This window comes from Alexandromys fortis, unplaced genomic scaffold (genome assembly GCF_014885135.2).
Source record: "Alexandromys fortis isolate MF-2015 unplaced genomic scaffold, M_Fortis_MF-2015_v1.1 scaffold_21, whole genome shotgun sequence".
Classification (NCBI taxonomy): domain Eukaryota; kingdom Metazoa; phylum Chordata; class Mammalia; order Rodentia; family Cricetidae; genus Alexandromys; species Alexandromys fortis.
In genome coordinates, this window is record NW_026067905.1 from 15,209,083 (window position 1) to 15,231,045 (window position 21,963).

General features: G+C 50.4%; 1 protein-coding gene across 1 annotated transcript; it reads right to left on the minus strand.

The window, feature by feature from the left end:
* Window positions 1–1,024: 1,024 nt before the first annotated feature.
* Rgs16 (regulator of G protein signaling 16) lies at window positions 1,025–5,985 on the minus strand. Its single transcript, XM_050135366.1, has 5 exons — window positions 5,804–5,985; window positions 5,356–5,466; window positions 4,653–4,714; window positions 4,206–4,372; window positions 1,025–2,798 (listed from the first exon to the last, which is right to left on the minus strand). Exons 1-5 carry the CDS (start codon window positions 5,845–5,847, stop codon window positions 2,574–2,576), a joined length of 609 nt encoding a protein of 202 aa, XP_049991323.1. The 5' UTR covers window positions 5,848–5,985; the 3' UTR covers window positions 1,025–2,573.
* Window positions 5,986–21,963: the final 15,978 nt, after the last annotated feature.

A 21,963-nucleotide genomic window follows, 5' to 3' on the forward strand; every position in this document is an offset into this window, starting at 1 on the left:
CCTCTGACCTCCACACGCATGTTGGTGGCATGCACGTGTGCAGCGTGAACACCACACACACACACACACACACTCCACAGTTTTGAGGACTTCTGTCTTGTTCCATCCTTGGTCATGGTTGTTCTGCCCATCTCACACAGAGAGATTCCCCCACAGTGTAAGAAAGAGCTCACCACCTGCACCACACACACGCTCCTCCCTCCCAGAACTTGTAGAGTTATCGATTGGACCACATGAGGTCAAGGCCTGCCTGAGTGTTTGTGCCCATATCTTAGCTATTTATTTGTCGTTTGTTTGTTTGTTTTCTGAGACAGGGTTTCTCTGTGTAGCCCTGGGGGTCCTGGAACTTGATTTGTAGACTAGGCTGTCCTCGAACTCACAGAGATTTGCCTGCCTCTGCCTCCCGAGCGCTGGTATTAAAGGCATGCGCCACCACTGCCCGGCTGTTCCCATATCCTTGCCTAGGCCCTCAATGTCAGAAACCCTCCTGCCATCACCCAAACACCCTGGATCTAGGTGTAGGGTATAATTCTAAGAGGTCTCTGTCCCCAAGTACTTGAAACTCTGGTCACCCTGAGGACTTAAGGGAGGAATGAAAGTCAACAGTTTATCAGGATCTGTGTATAAACCGTTAACTATAACACCTCATAAAAATACATGTGTCTCCTTTCGAATTGGGATCTCACTATGTAATTTAGGTTATTCTCAAACACAATCCTCTTGCCTCGTTCTCCTAAGAGCTGCCATACAGGCATTCACTGCTGTGTGCCTCTGTTAGTGATGAGCAGGAAACCGAGAGCAGGGTTTCGGGGATGAGGGGACCCAGACGGCAATGGGCAGAAGAGGCAGAGTCTGGCTGGTCCTTGTAGACTGTCCCCCCAAAGCTCAACCCTTGCATGCCTTCAGCCAGCTGCCCCATCCTGTTGCACCCCCAAGTTACAGAATCCCCAGAGGCCTCTGACGTCACCAGCCCTCCCTACTTCCCTGGACCACCTTCTCAACCACACGGTCCTTGGCAACGGGATGGTATTCTTGCATTTTATTTTCATTTCTTACAAGAACATGACACGCTCAGACAGAAAAACGGGGATTGTGTACACCGCCGATAAAGGAACCCAGCTCCCTTGGTTAACAATAAATAAATATTAAAACAGTGGGGTGTCCCCCTCCCCCACAGCCCTCAGTGGTTCCCCAGGCTTGCAGAGGTAGAGTCAGGTGGGGAGGAGGCACAGCCAGGCGAGAGCTCCAGCTGAGTTTCTCCAGTGGAGGCCAACAAGCCACAATAAATAACAACAGCGACAACATTAGCTGAGACAATCAACACGACACAATGTAACAATATATTATACTTAAATACTGTTCTTCTGGGGAAGCTTCAAGTGCAGAGAGAACAATGTTGGCAACCTAGGTCTCCACTGCCAGTTTGGTCTCTGGTGCGGGAAGTCCCAACTTAGACTGTTTGTTCGGCAAGACCCAGAGGTGGTAGTCAGGTTGATTTTCCCCAGCCCCCACTCTTCCAAGCAGCCCCCCAATACTCTCTGGCTTCCCTTCCAGAGCTATCTTGGTCCCTGGCCTACCTCTCCCCTAACTACAAGTGGGCATCTCCTGTCTACAGGAAAGAAACACAGGCTCCCCTTCCACCAGGGGGCATCTCTTGTTCCCAGGCTCACAGGCACAAAGAGAACTGATTTGATTTCAGTGAGACTTCTAGGCTCCTCCCACGGATGAATTTTCTATGGCCCTTTCTCCCTCACAGTTGCTGGACCTAAGTGCTATCCCGGGTGTCTGAAGGCTCTTCCACCCACTTCCCTCCTCTTCGACCTCATCTCCCAAGGCCGTGCAGGGCTCAGTAAGGCCTCCCAGTCAGCCCTGTTGACAAGTGGACCCTGCTGCCATCGACAGGCCACCGAGAGCACCCCGTCTAGGGTCACACAAGCAAAGTGGCTTCTTTTCCAGGGCTCGTTACTGACCTGGAAAGGGACTCACAGGCCAGCTTTTCTGAGGTATAAAAATCTCATTTGGGGCAAGAATCATTGTGACTCACTGAAACCCCCATGAGACTGCAAGAATGAACACAGGAATGTTAAGAAGCCTAAGCTAGGGGACCCTGGGTATCTCTGGGAAGGCAAGCACAAAAAAGGGAGGTTCCCCTTTCATAGCTTTTTCTAGGCCCAGTCCAGGAACAAGGACATTGAGATGTGAGTGACCAAAGGTCTTGTAGACCAACGGCTGCTATGGTTCTCTCCAGCTCCTGCTCTCAAGGTTCCCAACCGCCCCAGCATGTCTCTGGGCCCTGGTGGGAAGAACGGAACTGCTGTGCCACCTTCCCCAGAGCGCCCCACACAGCCCGCTTGTCAGCCCTCGGCCACAGGTCCTGGAAGTGAGGAGCCTCTCCCACACTGAGCCCACCGCAGTATCTGGGAAGAGGGAGTGCTTCACGCCCAGGAGGCAGGAACGCATCCCTTCACTGTCCTCTGGCACTTGGGCAGAACCGGCCTCCCACACAGGGCAGCTGCTTCAGGGACCGCTGACTCCACCTCTCTTCCTGATGGTTTCTTTGCTGCTGTGGAGGCTCAAGTGTGTGAAGGCTCAGCTGGGCTGCTGCTGGATGTAGAGGTGGAGGAGGCGGCTGAGGTTTGGGCGGCCAGGTCCCGGTAAGCAGGTGACTTGAGGAAGCGCGGATAGGAGTCCTTCTCCATCAGGGTGCGAGTCTTCCCCTGAGCCACGTCGAAGCAGCTGGCAGTGGGGGCCTGAAGATTTATCCTTGTCAGCTCGCGGGTCTCATGGTCTATGTTCACCTGTGGGAAGCAAGGCAGGCGCAACGGTGAAGGAGCGAGCGGTAGGGAGGGGCGGGGCCGAGAGGCCGACGGGCAAGTGAGGTCATGGAAAGAATACCAGACACTAAATAAAGAGGGAGTCTCCCTTCTTAAATTTTTTTTAAAAATTTATTTACTTTTATGTATTGGTATCTGCGTAAGTGTGTATGCCACACGTGTGCAGAAGCCCCTGGAGACCTGAAGAGAGGGTTGGATCCCCAGGACTGGAGTTAAAGGAGGTTGTGAGCTGCCATGCTCGTGATGGGATATATGAGTTCTGGAGGTCTAGTGTGGGGTGGCCTATGTCCTCTGTAAGAGCAGCAAGGGCTCTTAACCACGGAGCCATCTCTCTAATCCTACCAGCTCCGGGGCAGTTCACAGCAAACCCAGGGGTTGGTCCTCTGAGCTCTCGGGATTAGCATGAGGTTGTGTCTGGCCAGAGCCCTGCTCCAAGCCACCACCTCCGTGCTGACCTGTGCAGTAATTCCTACCTGCTTTTTCCTCCCCTTGCTCCCAGTCTGCTAACCTCGCAGCTGCTCTACTGAGCCCACTCGTTCAGGGAGCACCTCAGCTTCCTCCCCGTGTCATTCAAAAAAAAAAGCTAGGATGAGCACACCTGGCCACCAGCCACACGCATGACCTCATGTCCTAACTGTCTCCTTGCTGTTCCCTGTGGCAGGATGTCCTTCCCTCTCTTGGTCCTTACACCCCCTGCTTTGTGTGCTGTTTCACCCACTTCCTAACTCCCACTGTGTGCACTGTCTATACCCCCACCCAGCTTATATTGAATTGGTTAACTGACATCTTCTCCAATTAGAATATAATTCCATTAGAAATTTGTTTTGTTCACGGCTATATCCTCTGAGATCATAGAAGAGCCTTGCATGTAAGTGATACTTAAGAAATCTCTATAGATGATCGATGGGAAATATAGAAGAAGCAGCCAGAAAACAAGACACAAAAACTTGACATTGCTCATATATGCCCACCAGGTGGCGCCACTGTTACTGTGCGGATACCTCCAGGAGGGAAAGCTGAATCACAAAAGAAAAAAAAAAAAAAAAAACTGTCCCCAAAGTGGGGAGGCAGGTAAGCCAGGTTACCCAAAGTTCTTGTTCCTCCATTGATGTGCTGAGGTTCCCCAAAATAACTAATTTACAAATATAGGTATATAGAGAAGGCAAAAACCTGCTGTCTTGTCCTGTGCCACCATGAGTCACAAAGCTAGCGTCTGGTCACTGAGGTCCTACCCTACCCCTCTGCAAACAAGAAGACTACAGTACTGCAAAACCTAATCCTTCCCCCTCACTGGCCCCCACTGGCCCTGATCTCAGTTGGGAAGAGGCAGGAATGGTCTGGGGGAGACACGGCCAGGGTCAGGACACTGACCTCTTTAGGGGCTTCGCTGCAAATGTACTCGTCAAAGATGCGGTGAGCCCTGGTGGCCAGTTTGGTGGCTGATCGGATCTTCTTGAACTCCTCGCAGGCCAGCCAGAACTCCAGATTCTCCTCGCTGAACTCCGTCTTTAGGAAAGCGTGGAAGGCAACCACTCCATCTGGTGGTGAGGGGGAGAGAGGAGACAGGTCAGATTAGGGGGCAGCTGGGAATAAAGGAAGGAAAGACAGCAACTGCCGCTAATGGCTCTATTTTTAGAAAGTAATTTTCCTGAACAAGGCTCTGCTTTGTGTTCTGAATGGAGGCTGACACACTGGGGGACCGGGATTATTATTACTACTACTATTATTTTGCCCATGGTTTTAAGCATCCCTGGGACAAGCTCCAAGCACGTGAGCACACACGTGCCTTCCACAGGCAGACAACAGGGTCCTACTTACTCTTGCTGCTCAGCAACAGATCAAAGGACTCTCTCCATCCCAGAACATCTTCTGAGAAGATTCTGCCAAGAGAAGGGGAAAGAGCAGAGATTTTTAAATTAATTTTTTAAGTCAAGAAAGGCATCCCTGGCAGAAGCTGATGACTATCAGAACCAGCCCCTCAAACTCATACGCAGTCAGAGTAGCGATGTTATGTAATAATAGGCAACTGGGCATCCAGCGGTTGATGCCAGGGGCCCTTTAGCCCTCAGCCAGTATCCCTAAGGCTCTCCCTCTTCTGTAACCAAAATGATTCTATTCCCCAGATTCTTGGCTTTGATTTGCACACCTCTCCAGCGAAGCTAGAGCTTTGCAGAAATTCTACCTACAACCCCAGAGCCCAGCACACCACCTGTACTGCTGGTGTTCAATTAAAAAGGGGGGCTGGGGGGCTCCCGGGCAAGGTGCTCTCTAAATGGAAGCAGACTCTGTCTTAGCCCTGTGTTCAAAGAGAGAATGTTCTGCATGCAGGCACCCGCTGGGGTCCGCAAAACCCGGCCTCTGCCAACTGCTCCATGGAGCTGGGAAGCCACAGCACAGCAGAAACAGTCTCACTAAAATTTGCAGGGAGGGTGGCTTAGGGCCCGCTAGCCTGTCTCCTCCTATTTTCCCTCTCAGGTTTCCTCCCATCCCGAACCCCGGGGCTGGCAAAAGCAGGACTTACCTCTCTTTGCTATGTTTACTGGCCCACTCGAACTTGTTAACACCACCAGTATCGGAGCTCAGCTCCGATTTATGGAGAAAGATCCCCAGACGCGTCTTGAACTCTTTGGCTCTGAAAGACAAACCATGAGCACGTAAGGATTCTGTTTGCTCTGCCAGCACAGAGAAGTTTGTGGCGGGGATGGCGGAGGAGTCCCACAAGAACTAACTCCACCACCCGTAGTTCAGTCTCAGAAGCTTGAGTACCCCCGACCATTCCCCCACCGCCCTAGAAGCTTTTCTCACTAAAGTCTTCAAAGTTTAGGCTACAACAGCAGCCCTCGAGTTGTGCCCTGATAGGTCTTAACACTTTGGGGGCTTTAAGGCACTGCAGCCGCTTCCCGCTGTCCCCTCTACCCAACTTTCAGGACTTTGTCGTCGGGACAGCTAAACAAACTCACTCCTCTTACCTCTCCAGGCAGGAGTTGGGGAAGGTAGCCAGGGTGCGGCACATGGTTGCGGGCGCAGGACAGCAAGTCGTGGGGAGAATAGTGGCGGGCTCCGTAGGCCACCGGAGGGCGAATAGGGAAAAGCGAGGCTGTTGCAAGTACCGGAGTGCTCCGATGGGGTCTGCAGAAAAGCACGCGTCGGGACCGCAACTACCAAGGATTTTTATCCCCGAGGGGCGAGGCGGGGCCTGGAGTCGCTGGCCAATAAGAAACTGGGGCCGAGTCTTGCGAGGGAGAAGGCGGGGCGGGGAGCCTGACAGGGCGGGGCGCGACTGGCAGCCCCCAGGGCCTCCTTCCCAGCTCACGGGGCTGTCCCCACCTCGGAGGTCTGGGTGCCAGGAGAGGAGGAAGGCTTGAAGACGAGACGCACACCCACAGATTGCCAGGGCGGAAAAAAGCCGCCGACCTCTAGTAAAAGCAGGAAAAAACGATTCAGAAGTGTCAGAGAGGTTTTGTGGGGGTGGCGGGTCCCGGTGGCACTTTAAGAGATCACAGGAGAGACTGAGTTTCTAGGGTCACAGGGGACAGGAGCACAGAGTGCATCACAAGAAAAAGTACATCACCGTTATACTGAACTCTCTCAGGTCCGAGCAGGCACCATTCCATGTGTTCGGAAGTTGATGGGAGCTAAGTGAGCTGTTTAGCCTACCGCCATCACCTCCATTTAGCAGATGAAAGATCAGAGAATCAGAAAACGAGAGACTTGGCAAAGATCAGAGTTGGAAACAGCAGGCATAAAGGAAAACATTTATTTAGCACAATTATAACAGAAACCTTTGCAACTATGCTAAAAAAGGTTTAATTGCTCTGAGTTCTATAGTTATAGGGTAAATATTAGTACCTGGATTTATATTTGAAAGCAAAAAGCAAGCAGAAACAGCTCTGTAACTGGTGAGTGATCCTGAGGCTAAGCAGCTTTGAGTTCAGTGCCCCCATCTCTGAAATGCTAATAAATATGAGCTGCTCCTCACCCTCCCATAAAGGCTCCAGTCTTCCCTATTGTCCCTCTGCTCCCTCTGAGGTCGCATCTAAGAGAAAGCAGCTGAGGTTAAGGGTAGATATTTGTGGGGTTTCAGATCCTGCTTCTCCCGTATCCTGATGAGAGACCTTAGGCAAACTTCATCTTTCCTAGTTCTTCCCTTTCTTTGTGTCTAGGGTTTAGACAGCTCTACACTTATTTCATGAGGTGGTGTGGGGACTCAGGAAGGTTTCTGCTGCCTGGACTTCCCCAGGAAACATTCTTCAGCAATGGCATGTATTGTCGGGGGAGAACCGAACCGGGAGCGAAGACAAGCAATAGACCAAACAATGAGAGTGATGTCATGCCATTTCAGAGAGACCCCCAGAGGGTCTTCAAGGGTACTCTGGAGTTGTGTTGGACCTTTACAGATGCCTACTTCTGAAGCCAAATAACAGGTCCTAACCTTAACCATTTATTGGATACTGCTGGGCTGAGATGGCCTGACCTGGCACCAGGTGTCTCCTCTGTCAAGAGCAACAACAAAGAGCATGCCACAGATGGTGGCCACAGCCCGGAGAAGGAGACCTGGGTGCCGTGCCAAAATACTCACATCAACATGTAAGGTGGCTGGAGCAAGACTTAACATGTGATCGGCTGTCTATAGGCCGGAATTCTAGACAGTCAGGAAAATGATGTTTTAGAATACAGATTTCCAGACTGAGGGGCCACTGATAGTGACACTGGGATTTGTCTCTACTGCATGTACCGGCTCCTTGGGATCCTATTCCCTATGGATGTAAACCTTGCTTAACCTAGATGTAATAGGGAGGGCCTTGGAGTTTCTACAAGGTGGGGTGCACTGCCCTCTCTTAGGATTGGAGGGGGTAGGGTGGGAGGGTTTGTGGAGGGAAAGGGAGGGGAGTGGGAGGAGGGAAGAGAGTAGGAATTTGGAAAAACAAGTTTAAATAAAAATTTTTAAAAGCTTTAGAATTCAGAAGTATATTTCTAGCTATATTTTTATAAGCTTAAATGAAAATTAAAGTTCCATAACCAAAGAAGAAAAAAAAGAATACAGATTTCCATCTCATAGGGGTCCTCTCGAGAGTTACAGTCTTCAGCAAGGCCTGCTCTGTGCTCCGCGATGTAAAAGACGAAGGGAGGAGTGGGGGAGTGGCCTGGAGATGCAGCTCAGTGGTGGAGCATTGTCTAGCATGCACAAGACCTTGGATTTGGTCCCCAGCAGAAGGATAAGGGGAAAAAATAGAGAAGAAAGAGACAAAGGAGATGTTCTGACCTGAGAGAGTTCAACTAGAAGGCTGAAAAAGTGAAAGGGGGGAAGCAGAGGGAAGGCAGGAGGGGAGGTCTACGAGCTAGTAGTTGTTGAGGGGGTTAAGACCATGGAGTCCAAAGTTAGACACCATGTGGGACAATTGGTCGAAAAGACTCAGTCCTTGAGAGGTGACCTAGTTAGTCAATATGGTGTACTCTGGGCTGTTTGAAGCCTTTCCCAAGCTCCCACGTACTCACTGGGGAACCAAGACAAGTAGGACCTGGCAGTCCTTCCTGTCACACTTCTAGTTCAGATGTAGTCAACACCACATCCACGGGCTCAACTCGTCAGCCTCAGCTCCTGGGGACTTCCTACTTCACAGCCCCCGGGCTAGACCCGTGCCGGGCCGCCATGTGGGAGGAGCCAATGGGAGTCTCAGGCCTTCAGTCCACATGGTGCGGCCCACCATCCAGCCTGCCAGGAGCATCTCCTAGTCCCGAGGTTCAGGGTCTTGTTTTGCTTGGTGCTCCTCGTGCTCCTCAGACACACTTTTATCACACAGCTGCCAGGCGTAGATGTGTTAGCCATGGCACAGCCCGTGCTCCGTGTGACAAAAGGGGGAGAAAAGGTTACAGATGAATCAAACCCTAGTCTCACCTGCACTCTTGCCCGGATTCGAATCAGCCCAGACAGAGCCACGTGACAATAATACCGATTTCTGCAGACTCCTCCCATACTCCCCTGCCTCTTCTGCATTTCCTGTGAATAGGCCACAGGAGGTTTTTAATTTCCATTTTGCAGGCAACAAAACAGCAGTGCCCGAGGTGCCCTTCATTAAATGATCCAGACTGGAAAGAGCTGAAGCCAGGGCTGTCTCCAGACTCCTGAGCTAGCATGTTCTATTGGACAAAGCAAGCCCAGACAAAGGGAGTGGTGCGCATGCGCAAAGCGGAGCCGGGCAGATCTGAGAGCGCGCAGCTCCCTGCTGAAGATGGAGAGCCCTCCTCAGAGTTCAACCTGCCTCCCAGTTGCCATGGTTACCTCTCCAGTTTCCAGGCAGAAACTTTTTGAAGTTCACAATGTATCCCAAATTCTCTTGCCAGCAGGTCAGTTCCTATCTGTGATTTCAGAAATGCAGGGCCGACTGCACGGTTGCTGTGAATCTAGCTGGTTGAATTCGCCTGTGAATTGCACTGGCTTTGACAAAACCTGACCTCATTTTTTTGCCCAGCATGTCTAGCACAGCTGCCATCCCTTTAATGGAGGGCGTGGAGACAACACTTTTGTGGCCTGGGTCAGCTGGGATCAGCAATCTGGGCAAAGCTGAGGTCAAGATTAAATATCCCATAGTGCAGCTCTGCCCTCCTTTATTTCCATCAGCCCCTGTGGTACCCAATACTACCTTGTCTGTGGTACCAGAAGTCCAGAGAGGAGCTTGTTCTATTGTAAATGGTGTGGTGGTGAATGACTGTAATCTCCTAACACACACACACACACACACACACACACACACACACACACACACGAGATCCCCACAGTGTCCTGGATCCTCTAAATTGAAAAATCAGTCTCCCCATAAAAGTTTACTTAGAATTTACTGTATTCTCAAGTCAGTGGGGGAACAACAACTTGTTAGACTCTTCCCTTACCATCAGGGTTTTATAATTTAGGAGCTAGGAAAATGGGTTGGTGGGTAAAGTGCCTGCCTCACAAACATGAGGACCTGAGTTTGGGTCCCTAGCGCCCACCTAAAAAGCCAGGTGCTGGCCACATGTCAGTAATCCCAGGGCTGGCAAGGGAGGGGTGCAGGGATGTACTGACAGAGACAGATGGGTCCCTGGGGCATGTTGGCCAGCCGGTCTAGCTAAAACCCAGGTTCACATTAGAAAACAAAAGTCCACCCCTGGAGGAATTAGGATGCTGGACTCATCCTTCTGTCCCGTGATTCTGTCTCCTGTATCCTCTCCCCGCCCACCCCTGATTATTTGCTTGGTCCATTCTTTTCTCACCACTCACATTTTCCGCTTTTCGGCCCTTGCCCTTAGCTGCGGTGTCATCGCTGACTCTGGCTTTTTCTGCTTCCTTTCTTCCTGGTCCCTTGTGTCAACAATTCCCGAGTGTGGCTGTGGAAAGCCCCATTCCCTGCTTAATCCTTGGTCCCCCAATTAATCTCTGAACTCTGAAGTCCCCAGCAATCCTTCCCAGCCCACACTTCCCCATCCCCCTATTTGCTCCTAGAAGATCTGGCTCCCACTTGGGAGGGTGTCCAGGGTTAGTGTCCCGTAGTCAGACCTTTAGCTTCCAAAGTCCTCGGGACAGGGATACATTGAGTCCCCCCTGTCCTCCAGGACCCTGGCCACTGCTAGATGGAGCCTGTCTCTCTCTCTCTCTGTGGTTATGCTTCCTGGGTTCTGGCATTTCGGTATGAGTCCTCATAACTACCGAGCATGGTATTTATGGTCGAGCACATTTGAGCATGTCTGCCAAGTATGCTGTCTTCCTAATACCACGGTGGACCATCCACCTGCCTCCAGCCTCCTGAATTCCCGCTGACTGCAGGGACCAGGTTTCCTGATCTCTCTCCCCCATGCAAACACACCTGCCTACCACCCTGCAGTCCCTGGGAGACCGAGTCAGTCGGTGGCATCCACAACCCCACTTAATCCTAATATCCCCATTTCCAAACTGGGAGAGTTACTTAAGAGTTTCTAAACACCTTCCTCTTCGTCATTGTGGCTCCCCACCCCTTTCCTCTTCCCTGTCACAAACGTCCCTCTTCCCTTTACCACGACTCAGAGATGAACTTTAGAAAAATCTACATTTTCCTCAGGTGGGCATTTTCCAAGACCCTGAGAAGTCATTCAGAATGAAAAGATTCTTTAAAAAGGGAAAATCTGAGACCTGGTATTTGCCAGTTACCAAGAAGCAGGGATGAGATCGCTGGTTCTAAGATGGGGAGCAGAGCTGGGTTTCATCTCAGAACGGCTGAGGCCTTCAGGTTCTGGGTGAGGCCATGCTTTGTGTCCAGCAGGAGCCAAGCCTTGAAGGAGCCTAACGCCGGTCTCCCTGAGGCTGGAGTAGAGGAAGATTGCCAACATCGCCCCTTCACCCTCCACCAACAGGAACTCCAAGCGGGGTGCAGTGCTCCCTGAGAAAATGGCCAACCGTCCATGGCTGTGCCAACGGCACAACAGAGATCCAGAGAGGGTGAGAAGGGAACACTGTTCAGCTCTCAAATTCCTTCTGGGTAGCAGGCCTTACAGAGGAATTTCCCATGATTCACTGCTTATGGCCCAGCCTAGAAACTCCACAAATTAGACTAGGTGCTTTCTTAGCCTAAGATGATCACAGAGAGGCTTCGAACCCTGAATCTTGATGCCCTGTACGATATCCAACACAATATACACTCAGTAAATACCAAGTCTATGAATAAACAAAGGAACAAATTCCCACAGGCACAGAGAATGGAATACCCTTGGAGAATCGCTCTCAACCCCGCCTCCCCTAGGGCTTTGAGTTGCAAGCATTCTCTGCTGAACTCATGCCAGGCAATTTTCTGGAAACAGGTCCCAGAAGGACTAGATTAGGCAGTGAAATTCAATGCTCTGCCTGCCCCTAACATGAACCGCCACTGTAGTTTTTGGAGTCTCCTGGAGCCCAGCACACAGAGCCAAGTCTGGAGGAGGAGCAGACAACAGAGCTGAGGTTAAAAACAGGACATCAAGAACACCTGGGACCTGCACGGGCTCTCCTCCCTCAATTCCCGGAGTACAAAACTCACAGCACATCCCGCTTCTTTCAGGAACCTGCACGGGCCTTCCTTCTCCCTCGATGCACCTAGTACAAAACTCACAGCACATCCCACTTCTTTCAGGTCCTGGTGGTGGGAATGGGGCGTCAGGCATTCCCGAGATGCCTCCATGAGGGTCCCAGGCAGCTCTGTGTTTAGTAGGAGGATTTCAGTAGCACTACCGGGCTGTCACACATTGGTACTCCAGACTCAGCCAAGACTGGACACCAAATGTGTCCAAATCCAGAGCTATTCAATGCTGATCTGAGTGTCCCCACATTATCCTAAAGCACTCCTAGACCTCAGCTGGGGCATGAGGACCCCACGGACAGCAAGGCCCAGCACGGGAACATGAATGGCATTTTCTGACATAATGCCAGAGGCACTGGAGGACTTTGCCGTGTCCTAGGAGTTAGGGACCTTTTGGGTGTGCCACATCCCCCCCATTTTCGAGTCGCCCTCCGTGAGCGCCCTTGGTGACAGGGCCAGTGGGATGTGGGCATGAGAAGGGCTGGTACAGAGGCTCCACACAGCCCCTGCACTAGTCATGATGCGGAGACAAGCTGTAAGCAAACGTGCCTCTCTCGATGCGCCCACGGCACCTGAGCAGAGGCAGAGAAAACGTGGATTGATGTGTGAGCAGTTGGGAGGCTGGGTCTGGGAGCTGGGGAGGGGAAGGGCGGGAGTGAGCAACAGGAACAGGTGGTCCTTTCACGAGCAAGAGCCCAGGCCCTCCGCCCCTGACACGGCAGCTGTCCCAGAAACAGGCCCAGGTGGACGGAGGGAGGAACGCAGCAGGGGGCCCATGATGTTCCGCAGAGAAAGAAATGAAATTTCCATAATGGGCCCCACACATCTGAGCAGGGGCAACACGCGGGGAGCTGTGTGACTGAGCCTCTCTTCCCCACCCACCCACCCACCAGCAAGCAGCTGGCTCAGCTGCTCCCAGGCCACCAGGGAACCTTCTGGATCCAGAATCCCCGGTCTTCTCAAACTGCCCGGCTACAGGCAGAACAATGGTGAGTGCTGTGTCTGAGTTCTTCATGCCTGCTTCTCATAGCTCCACAAAATCCTGCCCCAACCTCCGAAGAAGGTACAGTGAGCATGGTTGACAGGAGGGGAAACTGAGGCACAGAGGGGTCAATTGAGGGACAAACAGAAGGACCAAGCTATGATTCATCCCAGACCATATAACTCCACTCTCATTTTGGTCAGCTATTCCCACTGAAGACTGCCCGACCCCCTTCTCTTATTGTTCTAGAAAGTTCTTTCTTGCCCTGAGTTCCAGAAAGACTCCTGCAATAAATGTTTCCTTTTACAGATAGCTCCAACTAGTCTCCACTTCTCAGAAGGGCCGGTGGGAGCTGAAGAAAGGGGCTTTCAACTTCCTAAGTGCGGTTTATGGAAGGGCAACCCTGGTCATCATTCTAAACCATCCATCCATCTAAACATGTCCCGTCCCTCTGAAACCCTCGCCAAGAGTCTGGAATCTCACAGGCACTCATCTAAGTGCTCACTGTGGCCTGAGCGTTAGGTCTGCTCTGCTATCATCTCCCCATCTGCGTCCTCTGGATGGACACAGCCCAGGACTGTGAGCTGGACCCTCATCTTCCCTCCCACTCCGGCCTCCACCAGAGTCAACTGCTGTTGTTTCCAGCACAGACAGCTCCCGTGCTGGTGAGTCCCGCAGCTACGTTGGCCTCTACCGGAGTTCAGAGCCTGTGTTCCCACCTGAAAAATGAGAAGTCTTCACACTCAACCTAGCTGAAGCCAGTTCAGTGTCTTAGACACCGCATCCCACATCCCACGTCACTGGATCAGTGGCATTAATTCCTGACACTAGTGCCTCTGGTGGGCAGCTTTTGAAAGCTGTCTTTGGCTGTGGTGGAGACAAGGGAAGTTTAAGGCTGTCCTTGGCTATAGGGTGAGTTCAGGGACACACTGGGCTACATGAGACCCTATTTCAAAATAATAAAAGAAAGAAAAAGGGCCTGAGAAAGAATGAGGGCGAGAAGGAGGGAGGAAAGGAGGACAGGAAACAGGAGTGAGTGAGGTATTTACATCCCCCCACCACTACCACCACTTACTACCAATCTCCAGGATCTACCAGCTCCCCCCTGGCCTCTGGACTGGCCCCTTTACCTGAGCTGCCACTGTCCCCAGCCTCTTTAATCCCCTCCTTCTCCATCTTTCCCATCCAGCCCTCTCTGTCACCAACACGCTGCCCTCTCTTTTCAAGGTCTCCAGTCTTTTCCACCTCCCCAGAGCCACACGGAAACTCCATTGTCAGAACAAACAACTCCTTCACAACCTAGTCCATCAGTCATTCCTACTCTTTTTCCAGCTGCCTTCACAGCCCAGGTCCCTTGAGGTCATCCACCTATTTGCATTTGCACAGAGCCCTGCCACCCCCTGGAGTGACCCTCCTCTTCCTCCCACACCTGGAGTGACCCTCCTCTTCCTCCCACACCTGGAGTGACCCTCCTCTTCCTCCCACATCTGGAGTGACCCTCCTCTTCCTCCCACACCTGGAGTGACCCTCCTCTTCCTCCCACTAAACTCCCATCCATCCGACCAGATCCTAGTCACTCAATTCATCACTTCTGTTGTTCTCGTTCTTAGATGTGTGAAATGTTTAAGAGTGAATTCTCTTTGATGTGTGTGTGTGTGTGTGTGTGTGTGTGTGTGTGCAGGTGTGTACAGGTGTGTGCTTGTTATGGTGCATGTGTGGAGACGACCTCTCGTGTTGCTTCTCAGTTCCCACCTTGTTTGAGGCAGTGTGTCTTTGCCCTTTGTCAATGTGTCCACCAGGTTAGCTACCCCTAGGAGCTTGCAGGGATTCTCCCGTCTCAGCCTGCAATCTCTCTGTGGGAACCATGGGATTACAGGTGTACACCACTACCATGCCTGGCTTTTTGATGTGAAGATTCAAACTCAGGTCTTCAGCTTGTACAGTCAGTGCTTTCTCTTACTTCAATTCAAATACTTCAGCTCCATGTCTACATTATTGTAAGTTTATACCTGCTTTTCTATATTTCGAGGGAAAAAAAAAGACCAATATGGAAATGGTGGGGGAGGGGCGTTGTGGAGTCCGAGTGATGTACATCACAGCGTCTATCTTCAACTTTTCTGTATGCTGAGATTCTCTCTAATAAGAAGCTGGTGGAAGACTTCTTTATTGCCCCCAGGCAATGCAATCCACCTGTCTCCCATTCCTTAACAGTGTCTATTTCCCAGTAATTATGGGCTTAGAAACCATCCCCAGGTCATTTCCTCCCATGAGGCTGAGAAACAAGCCAGAGGACCGTGACTCCATCAGGGTTACCATACACCAGCTTTCCCTTGCTTCGTTCATGCGCAGGATAAACGGCTCTTCAATGAATAAGTTGTGAATGAAGTAACACACTATAAAACACGGGAAATCTACACTCTGTGATGGCTCCGTGATTAACTGGCTGTGTGACCAGGAGCAATCACTAAACTCTCTGTGCCTCTTTTTTTTTTCATTAGTAAACAGGAACTAATAATAGCTGTTTCCGCCAAAGAATGGGGGGAGGGGGATGGTTGAAAGTACTCTGAGAAATAAACCTATGTGTCAACTTTATTTTTGTTATTAAAATGAGAAAGACTTTGTCCTGACCAATGAAAAATTCTGAGTCAGTGTGAGTGTGTCGAGGTGTTGGCGGGGAGGGCGCTACTTTCTTCCATGAAGGATGGGAATTTCCACTCAGCTGGAAGTAGTTCACTCCGGCAGCTTGGACCTCATTGTCTGTCAACCCTTGCCTTCACCGCCTTTCCTTTTCTCTAACCAAGAGACAACTGCTGGGAAACACGGCTGGGGATCTTAAAATAGAGCAGCAGACATCCTCAGCTCCCAGCCTAGGGCTCGGTGGCCCTGTGGACTTCGGGCAGGACTCAGCAGTTGGCTCACATGGCCCTGTGCTCCGGAAGAGCCAGGCCATGGAAAAAGTATCCACATTCCTTCCAGAAAAGGGCCATCATCATCCAGGATGCCTGTTTGACTTGGCTGCCAGTCAGAGGCCCTGCTGACTGAGATGCTCCCCCCTGATAGTCTTGTGCCTCGGGGGACCCAGCTCTCAGAAGGACCAGCTCTTCCTGGAAGCAGTAGCAGCCCCACTGGAAGAATGAGGATACAAGAGGCCCCAGGACAGGGTAGGGGTGAGGGGTCCCAAACTCAGTTCTTTAGAAGGTGTTTGGCTTTAGGTTGAGGATCAGATAGGAACTACTTATGTAAATAAAGACAGACGAATACCCTGTCGGCAAATGGAGAACCGCCTTGAGGAGTGGACCCAACGGATCCTAAGTTCCCTGACCGACAAACTTTCAACCTGACTCCTAGGGGAAAGATCGCTACTTAAATGTGTGTTTCGGCGAGTTAGGCCGAAGAGAGAACAGAAAATCGTTCCCTCACCTGACTCAACTAATCCAACCAGGTATGAGTACAGTGCCAAGCCTCCTTGGGTACGGGGTGCCTTTGATTCTCATAAGTTCAGTGCATGGGAAATACTCTTACCCCGCTTTACTAACAGGAGCTGAGATTCATGGAGCCCCACCATCTCCCCATGACGGAGCCAGGATCCGAAGCTGAGGCCACTAGCTAGAGCTTCTGTAGGCCTCACACACATCTCCGCCAAGCAGCCGGCAGACCCTGCCAGAATATCCCCCTCCCCTGACCCACATTCTCACAGCAAAGTTGGGGCCGAGGAAGAGTGGGGCGATCTCAAATATCATGATATGATGGATGTAGTGATGGATGCCATAAAGGAGGTAGAGCTGGAGAACGGCCGAAGGAGCTGCTCTGAGGAGCAGACAGACGGACTTTCTATGGGTAAAAGGAGAAAGGCCTTTCTCAAACTCAAAGAGAAATATATACTAGTTTTGGGTACCCCACAAGATTTTCAGGGCATTCCCGGAAACTGACAAGAACAAAGAGAGGCAGTTGAAAACCCCTAAAAAAAATCACTTTGATGAGACCCAGCAGGTGCGGCTTTGGGCTAGACACCTAAGCCTCCTCCACAGCCACACAGAACTCCCCGGGCAGCCCACAGACTCTGCCGCCCCTAGAAACCGGATGCGGTAGCCACCACGGTCCACAGACTGGATCCTCCACCAGCCCTCCTCTTTGAGCTACCACCTCCTGATTCAAAGGCCCGGAAAGGTGTGCCTCATTGCAGTCCATGATGCTGAGGCAAAGTTGAGAATCTGTACTGGGCAGACACACAGCTCCAGGTCAGACACACAGCAACAGGAATTCCCAGTTCACTGAGTATGCTGGCCAGGGCCAGGGGACAGATGATACTGAAAACCATGCGCTCTACATTCATTCGTTTGTTCATTCATTCATTCAGTGTGTGCGTTGAGTATGTATGTGTGTGAGTGTGTGTGTCTGTCTGTGTTTGGGTGTGCTTGTGGAAGTGAGAGGACAATCTTGGATGTTAGACTATCTACCTTATTTGAAGTCAGGGTCCCTATTTTTCACCACTGCATATACCAGGCCAGTTGGCCTATTGACAGTCTCCTGCCTCTGCCTCCCCATTTGCTAAAGCACAGACAATAGCGGTATTGCTTTGGGCGGGTTCTGGGATTCAAACTCAGGCCCTCATGCCGCACAGCAAGCACTTTACCCACTGAGCCAGCTCCCGGCCCTGCTTGTTTTCTGAGGTGGAGTCTTCCTATAATCTCAGACTGACCTCAAACTCCTGATCCATCACCTTCAGCCTTCCAAATACTGAGATTATGACCGTGGGCCACCACACGCCCTCATTCACTTTGTATCAGACTATACCTATCCTCAGACGTACGGACACAACCTATTTTGTCTAATGCGGTCCTTTCCCTTCCCCGGGTTGAATTGCAGCTTCTTAGCCAATAGAAACAGTAGCTACTGATTTTGAGCACTTATTAGATGCAAGTCTTTCAAGACACCACACTGCCTCCACGCTCTCCACTTTCTAGGGCTTTGGAAAACAAAGGAAGTGGCCCAGGCTCTCTGAACTAACAGGCAGAGCTTAAATACCAACTGTGCTAGATCGTTTTCTGTCACCTTACACAAGCTAAAGCCATCTGAGAGGAGGGAACCTCAGCTAAGAAGATGCCTTCATAAGATGGGCTGTAGGCAAGCCTGGAGAGCATTTGTTCATTAGTGATTGACGGGGAGGGCCCAGTCTATTGTGGTGGGGCCACCCTGGGCTGGTGGTCCTGGATTCTATAATACAGCAGGCTGAGCAAGCCATGATGAGCAAGCCAGTGAGCAGCACCCCTCCATGGCCTCTGCATCAGCTCTGGCCTCCAGGCTCCTGTCCTGATTGAGTTCCTGTCCTGACTTCTTTCAATGATGAATAGTGATGTGGAAGTATAAGCCAAATAGCCCTCCCTCAACTTGCTTTTGGTCATGGTGTTTCACCGCGGTGATAGACACCCTAATTAGGACACCATCCCCAGTGTCTAATGCTCTCAGCATAGGCTCCCTGCCGAGGGGCTGACAGGAAAAGAAGGCCAAGCTTCAGCACAGAAGTGTCCCCACCTCCCCCTCCAGAAGTCTGACCGTGGCACACAGGAAGCGGGAACAACAGTCCAGTCCTTGGGATTTATGGCCACAGACTCTATAGTCTTCCAGCCAGTCAACTCTGACATCTACTACAGCGGTCCAGCCTCCCAGACAGCTGGGCTCCAAGGGTCCAGCAGCCACCTCCACCGGCTGAGCCCGCACACTTGAAACCTCCGTGAAGGTCCTCTGGGGTACACCCCAGGCTGCTCAAGAGTTCTATGACTGAGTGTTCCACACCCTCCAGTTTTCCCCGCCATTGTTGAGCTCCAGCTGTCACCGACCCTGGGCACCCCAGCTTGTCGCCTCCTTTGCCATCCCTTCCCTTCTTCCATCCAGCATGCGAAGATGTATAAGCCAACAGTTAAGTGGACCATGGAAGTAGAATATTAATGGATTCCTAGGGGAAATCATTTTATAAAGTAGGGAAAAATGCTGTTTGAAACGAAAAATTATTCTCTAAAACATTTCCATCATGGATTGAATCTTTTCTTTTTGATTTTTATTAACAATGTTGCATGCAGAGTCAGCCACCTAGTAATAATCAGTACTTTAAAATGAGTAATTTGGTCCAAGGCAATGGGGAGAAGAGGATGAATACTGATTTCTGGATATTTCCATGACTGGCTAATCATTGGCTAACAAGACCACCTCTTAGGACTCAGTTTCTCTCTTTGCAATATAGCATAGGGTCATTTGCATACTTCATGAGGCGGTGGTGAGATTTAAATTAAGCTGTCTGTTGAAGGCCCTGTGGGATCAGCAGACAGTCTTATTAGAATGCAACCTGCAGGCACCTGTGAAGAGACCTGACTCTCCCTGGGGTATTATTCTGAGGCTGGCCATCATCACTGGCCAAGTGCCCTCCCTGGGGCTGGGTGTCCTTCTTCCCAGCAGTGCCCAGGCTGAGCTGCGCCTAGCAAGGAGGGCTGGCGCAGCATCCTTCATGCTTTGTCTAAGGCCAGAGCAAGACAGCAAGCAGATGGCTACAAGGCTGACAATGCTGTCCCCGGCTGCTGCTGGAAGTCAACACAGCAGTGTTTCCCCTGGCAGCAGACAGCTGCCGTGGTAGGTGTGAATCAAATGTGGAAACCTCTGGAGATTTGTCTTTTGCTTCAACGTGACACAATTTAGCAGAGTTGCTGAAAATACGGTGACACATTGCCTCAGCATGGAGGCTCTGAGGGCAGTGGAGGAGGGGAGAGTAGGCCGCTTCCCAGCAAAGTGTCCAGTCCTGTCCGTGCCCTCCTGTGTGCCTACTTGCACCCACTCTATCTCTTTTACACTCAGACACTTAGCTAAGACCCTGACTAAATCTCCAGAAATGCTGAGACTCGGCCTAGAGACCTCCAGGCAGACCAGAATGAACTTAGTTATCACTGGCTCTCAAAATTTTTTTCTCAGAAGGCAGAGGCAGGCAGACCTCTGAGTGTGAGGCCAGCCTGGTCTGTGATATCAAGTTCCAGGTCAGCCAGGGCTACATAGGACCTTGGTAAGACCCACTCTGAGGTGAATATGCCTTGGGGCTGCTCTAGCCTAGAAATAGTGTAATGATATATTCTGTTTGATGACTACAGATTTCATAGACTACAGTTGGATTCCGTTTTATTCTACAACCGAAGTAGTTCATAATCTACTTTTTAATAAATTTAATTTTGAAGAATGTTATATTTATAAACTTCCCCAAAAGATAGAAGAAACAAAAGTAGTGGTACAAGGACTTTCTGTATGAAGCTGAAAGATGATGGAAAAATAGACTTCATATTTGAAAAAGCCCAAGATGAGCTACCATTGTAGGAGCCAGCCATGATAAGCTAAATATGAACAGATCACCCAAAGGAAGTTCTTTACTTCTAACCATTATCACCTGCCAGAGTTGGACTCAGCCATTGATAAGTTTAATAGAGGCCTGAGTCTCAGTAGTTTACCCTGAAGCAATACCTGGTTGCAGGAAGAACCACAAACTGAGATAACCTGAGCACCACCCAGGAACAGACCATCCAGAGGAAATGCCTAACATTCCAACCACTGTAGATAGGACCACCTGCCAGCACACACTCACCAGGACACCCTTAGACAAATGTCAGCCAATCAGGAGTCCTGAACCTTAGAAAACCCTCATCCCAACCTTTACTACTATAAAAACCCAACCCTAACTGAGCTCGGGGTTCTCCGTTTATTCCAATACGTTGGACATGCAGAGAGACTGAGTTTGCAAACTTGCATAAAATAAAGGCTCTTTGCTTTTACATACGGGACTTGGTCTCCTTGTTGGCTTTTGGGGGACTTTGTGGATTTGGGCATAACATCATAACTGAAACAGAATATAAAACATGGTTCTTCCACAAGTAAAGAACATATCCAAGCAATGATTTTAGTGAATGAAGTAACTATCAATAACAAGCCAACATTAGCAAAGGATCATGCACTGTGACTCAGAATCGACCGGAGGCCTTCCCCTCTCCATCAGTGAAAACCCTTTCCTGCAGATGGTACCACTCTGTTTGTATATATCCCTCAATGTCTTAGTCACTAAATATCCATAGGCAATTTACTCTTTATAAAATGCATCTTAAGACGACTATATTTTATTAATAAACTGAACTCTACGAAGATGAAATGGTCCCCCAAAGGGAGTGGCACTATTAGGAGGTGTGGGCTTGTTAGAGGAAGTATGTCACTGTGGGGGTGGGCTTTGAAGTTTCTTTTTCTCAAGTTTCCCTCAGTGTGGCAGCCAGTCAGCTTCCTGATGCCTGCAAGATGTAGAACTCTCAGCTCCAGCACCAAGTCTGTCTGCACACTGCCATGCTCCCCTTTATGATCATAATGGACTGAACCTCTGAAACTATAAGCAAGTCACCCTCAATTAAATGTTTTCTTTATAAGAGGTGCTGTGGTCATGGTGTCTCTTCACAGCAATAATAAACCCTAACTAAGACAAAACCCAATGTGAAAACAGAGGATCGACTCCCCAGAAGTGTTGTGTGACCCCCCCCCCACACACACAGGCCATGGCACATGCCCACACTCACAAATGCATCATGTTAGCCGGGCGGTGGTGGCGCACGCCTTTAATCACAGCACTCAGGAGGCAGAGGCAGGCGGATCTCTGGAAGTTCGAGGCCAGTCTGGTCTACAAGAGCTAGTTCCAGGACAGGCACCAAAGCTACAGAGAAACCCTGTCTTGAAAAACAAAAATAACAACAACAACAACAACAAAAATGCATCATGTGCACACACAATGCTAATAAATGAACATTTTTTTTTAAGAAGAAGAAGTCTCCTTTCTAATAGGAATTCTGAAGATGGAGTGAAAGAAAACAGAGCAGAGGACAGTAACAAAGAATTAAAGCAAAATGTACGACCCCAAAGTGTCAAACACCAGACTGACAAGGCCTATCCTGTGTACCTACTAGAATGTAGATATCCTACACTTACTGTATCGTTGCACATTTAGGAGCCTGAAATACAGAGGAGATCCTGAAGATCTGGAAGCCAGTAGCAAAGCGGAAGGAGGGGGAGACAGATCACAAAC

Excerpts from the sequence above, each read along its gene's own strand:
- Rgs16 (XM_050135366.1), bottom strand. The coding sequence starts at position 5,847 with ATGTGCCGCACCCTGGCTACCTTCCCCAACTCCTGCCTGGAGAG. Across the intron at positions 4,373-4,652 it reads TCTGTTGCTGAGCAGCAAGA|ATGGAGTGGTTGCCTTCCAC; the intron begins GTAAGTAGGACC and ends CCTCACCACCAG. Across the intron at positions 2,799-4,205 it reads GCAGCGAAGCCCCTAAAGAG|GTGAACATAGACCATGAGAC; the intron begins GTCAGTGTCCTG and ends TGCTTCCCACAG.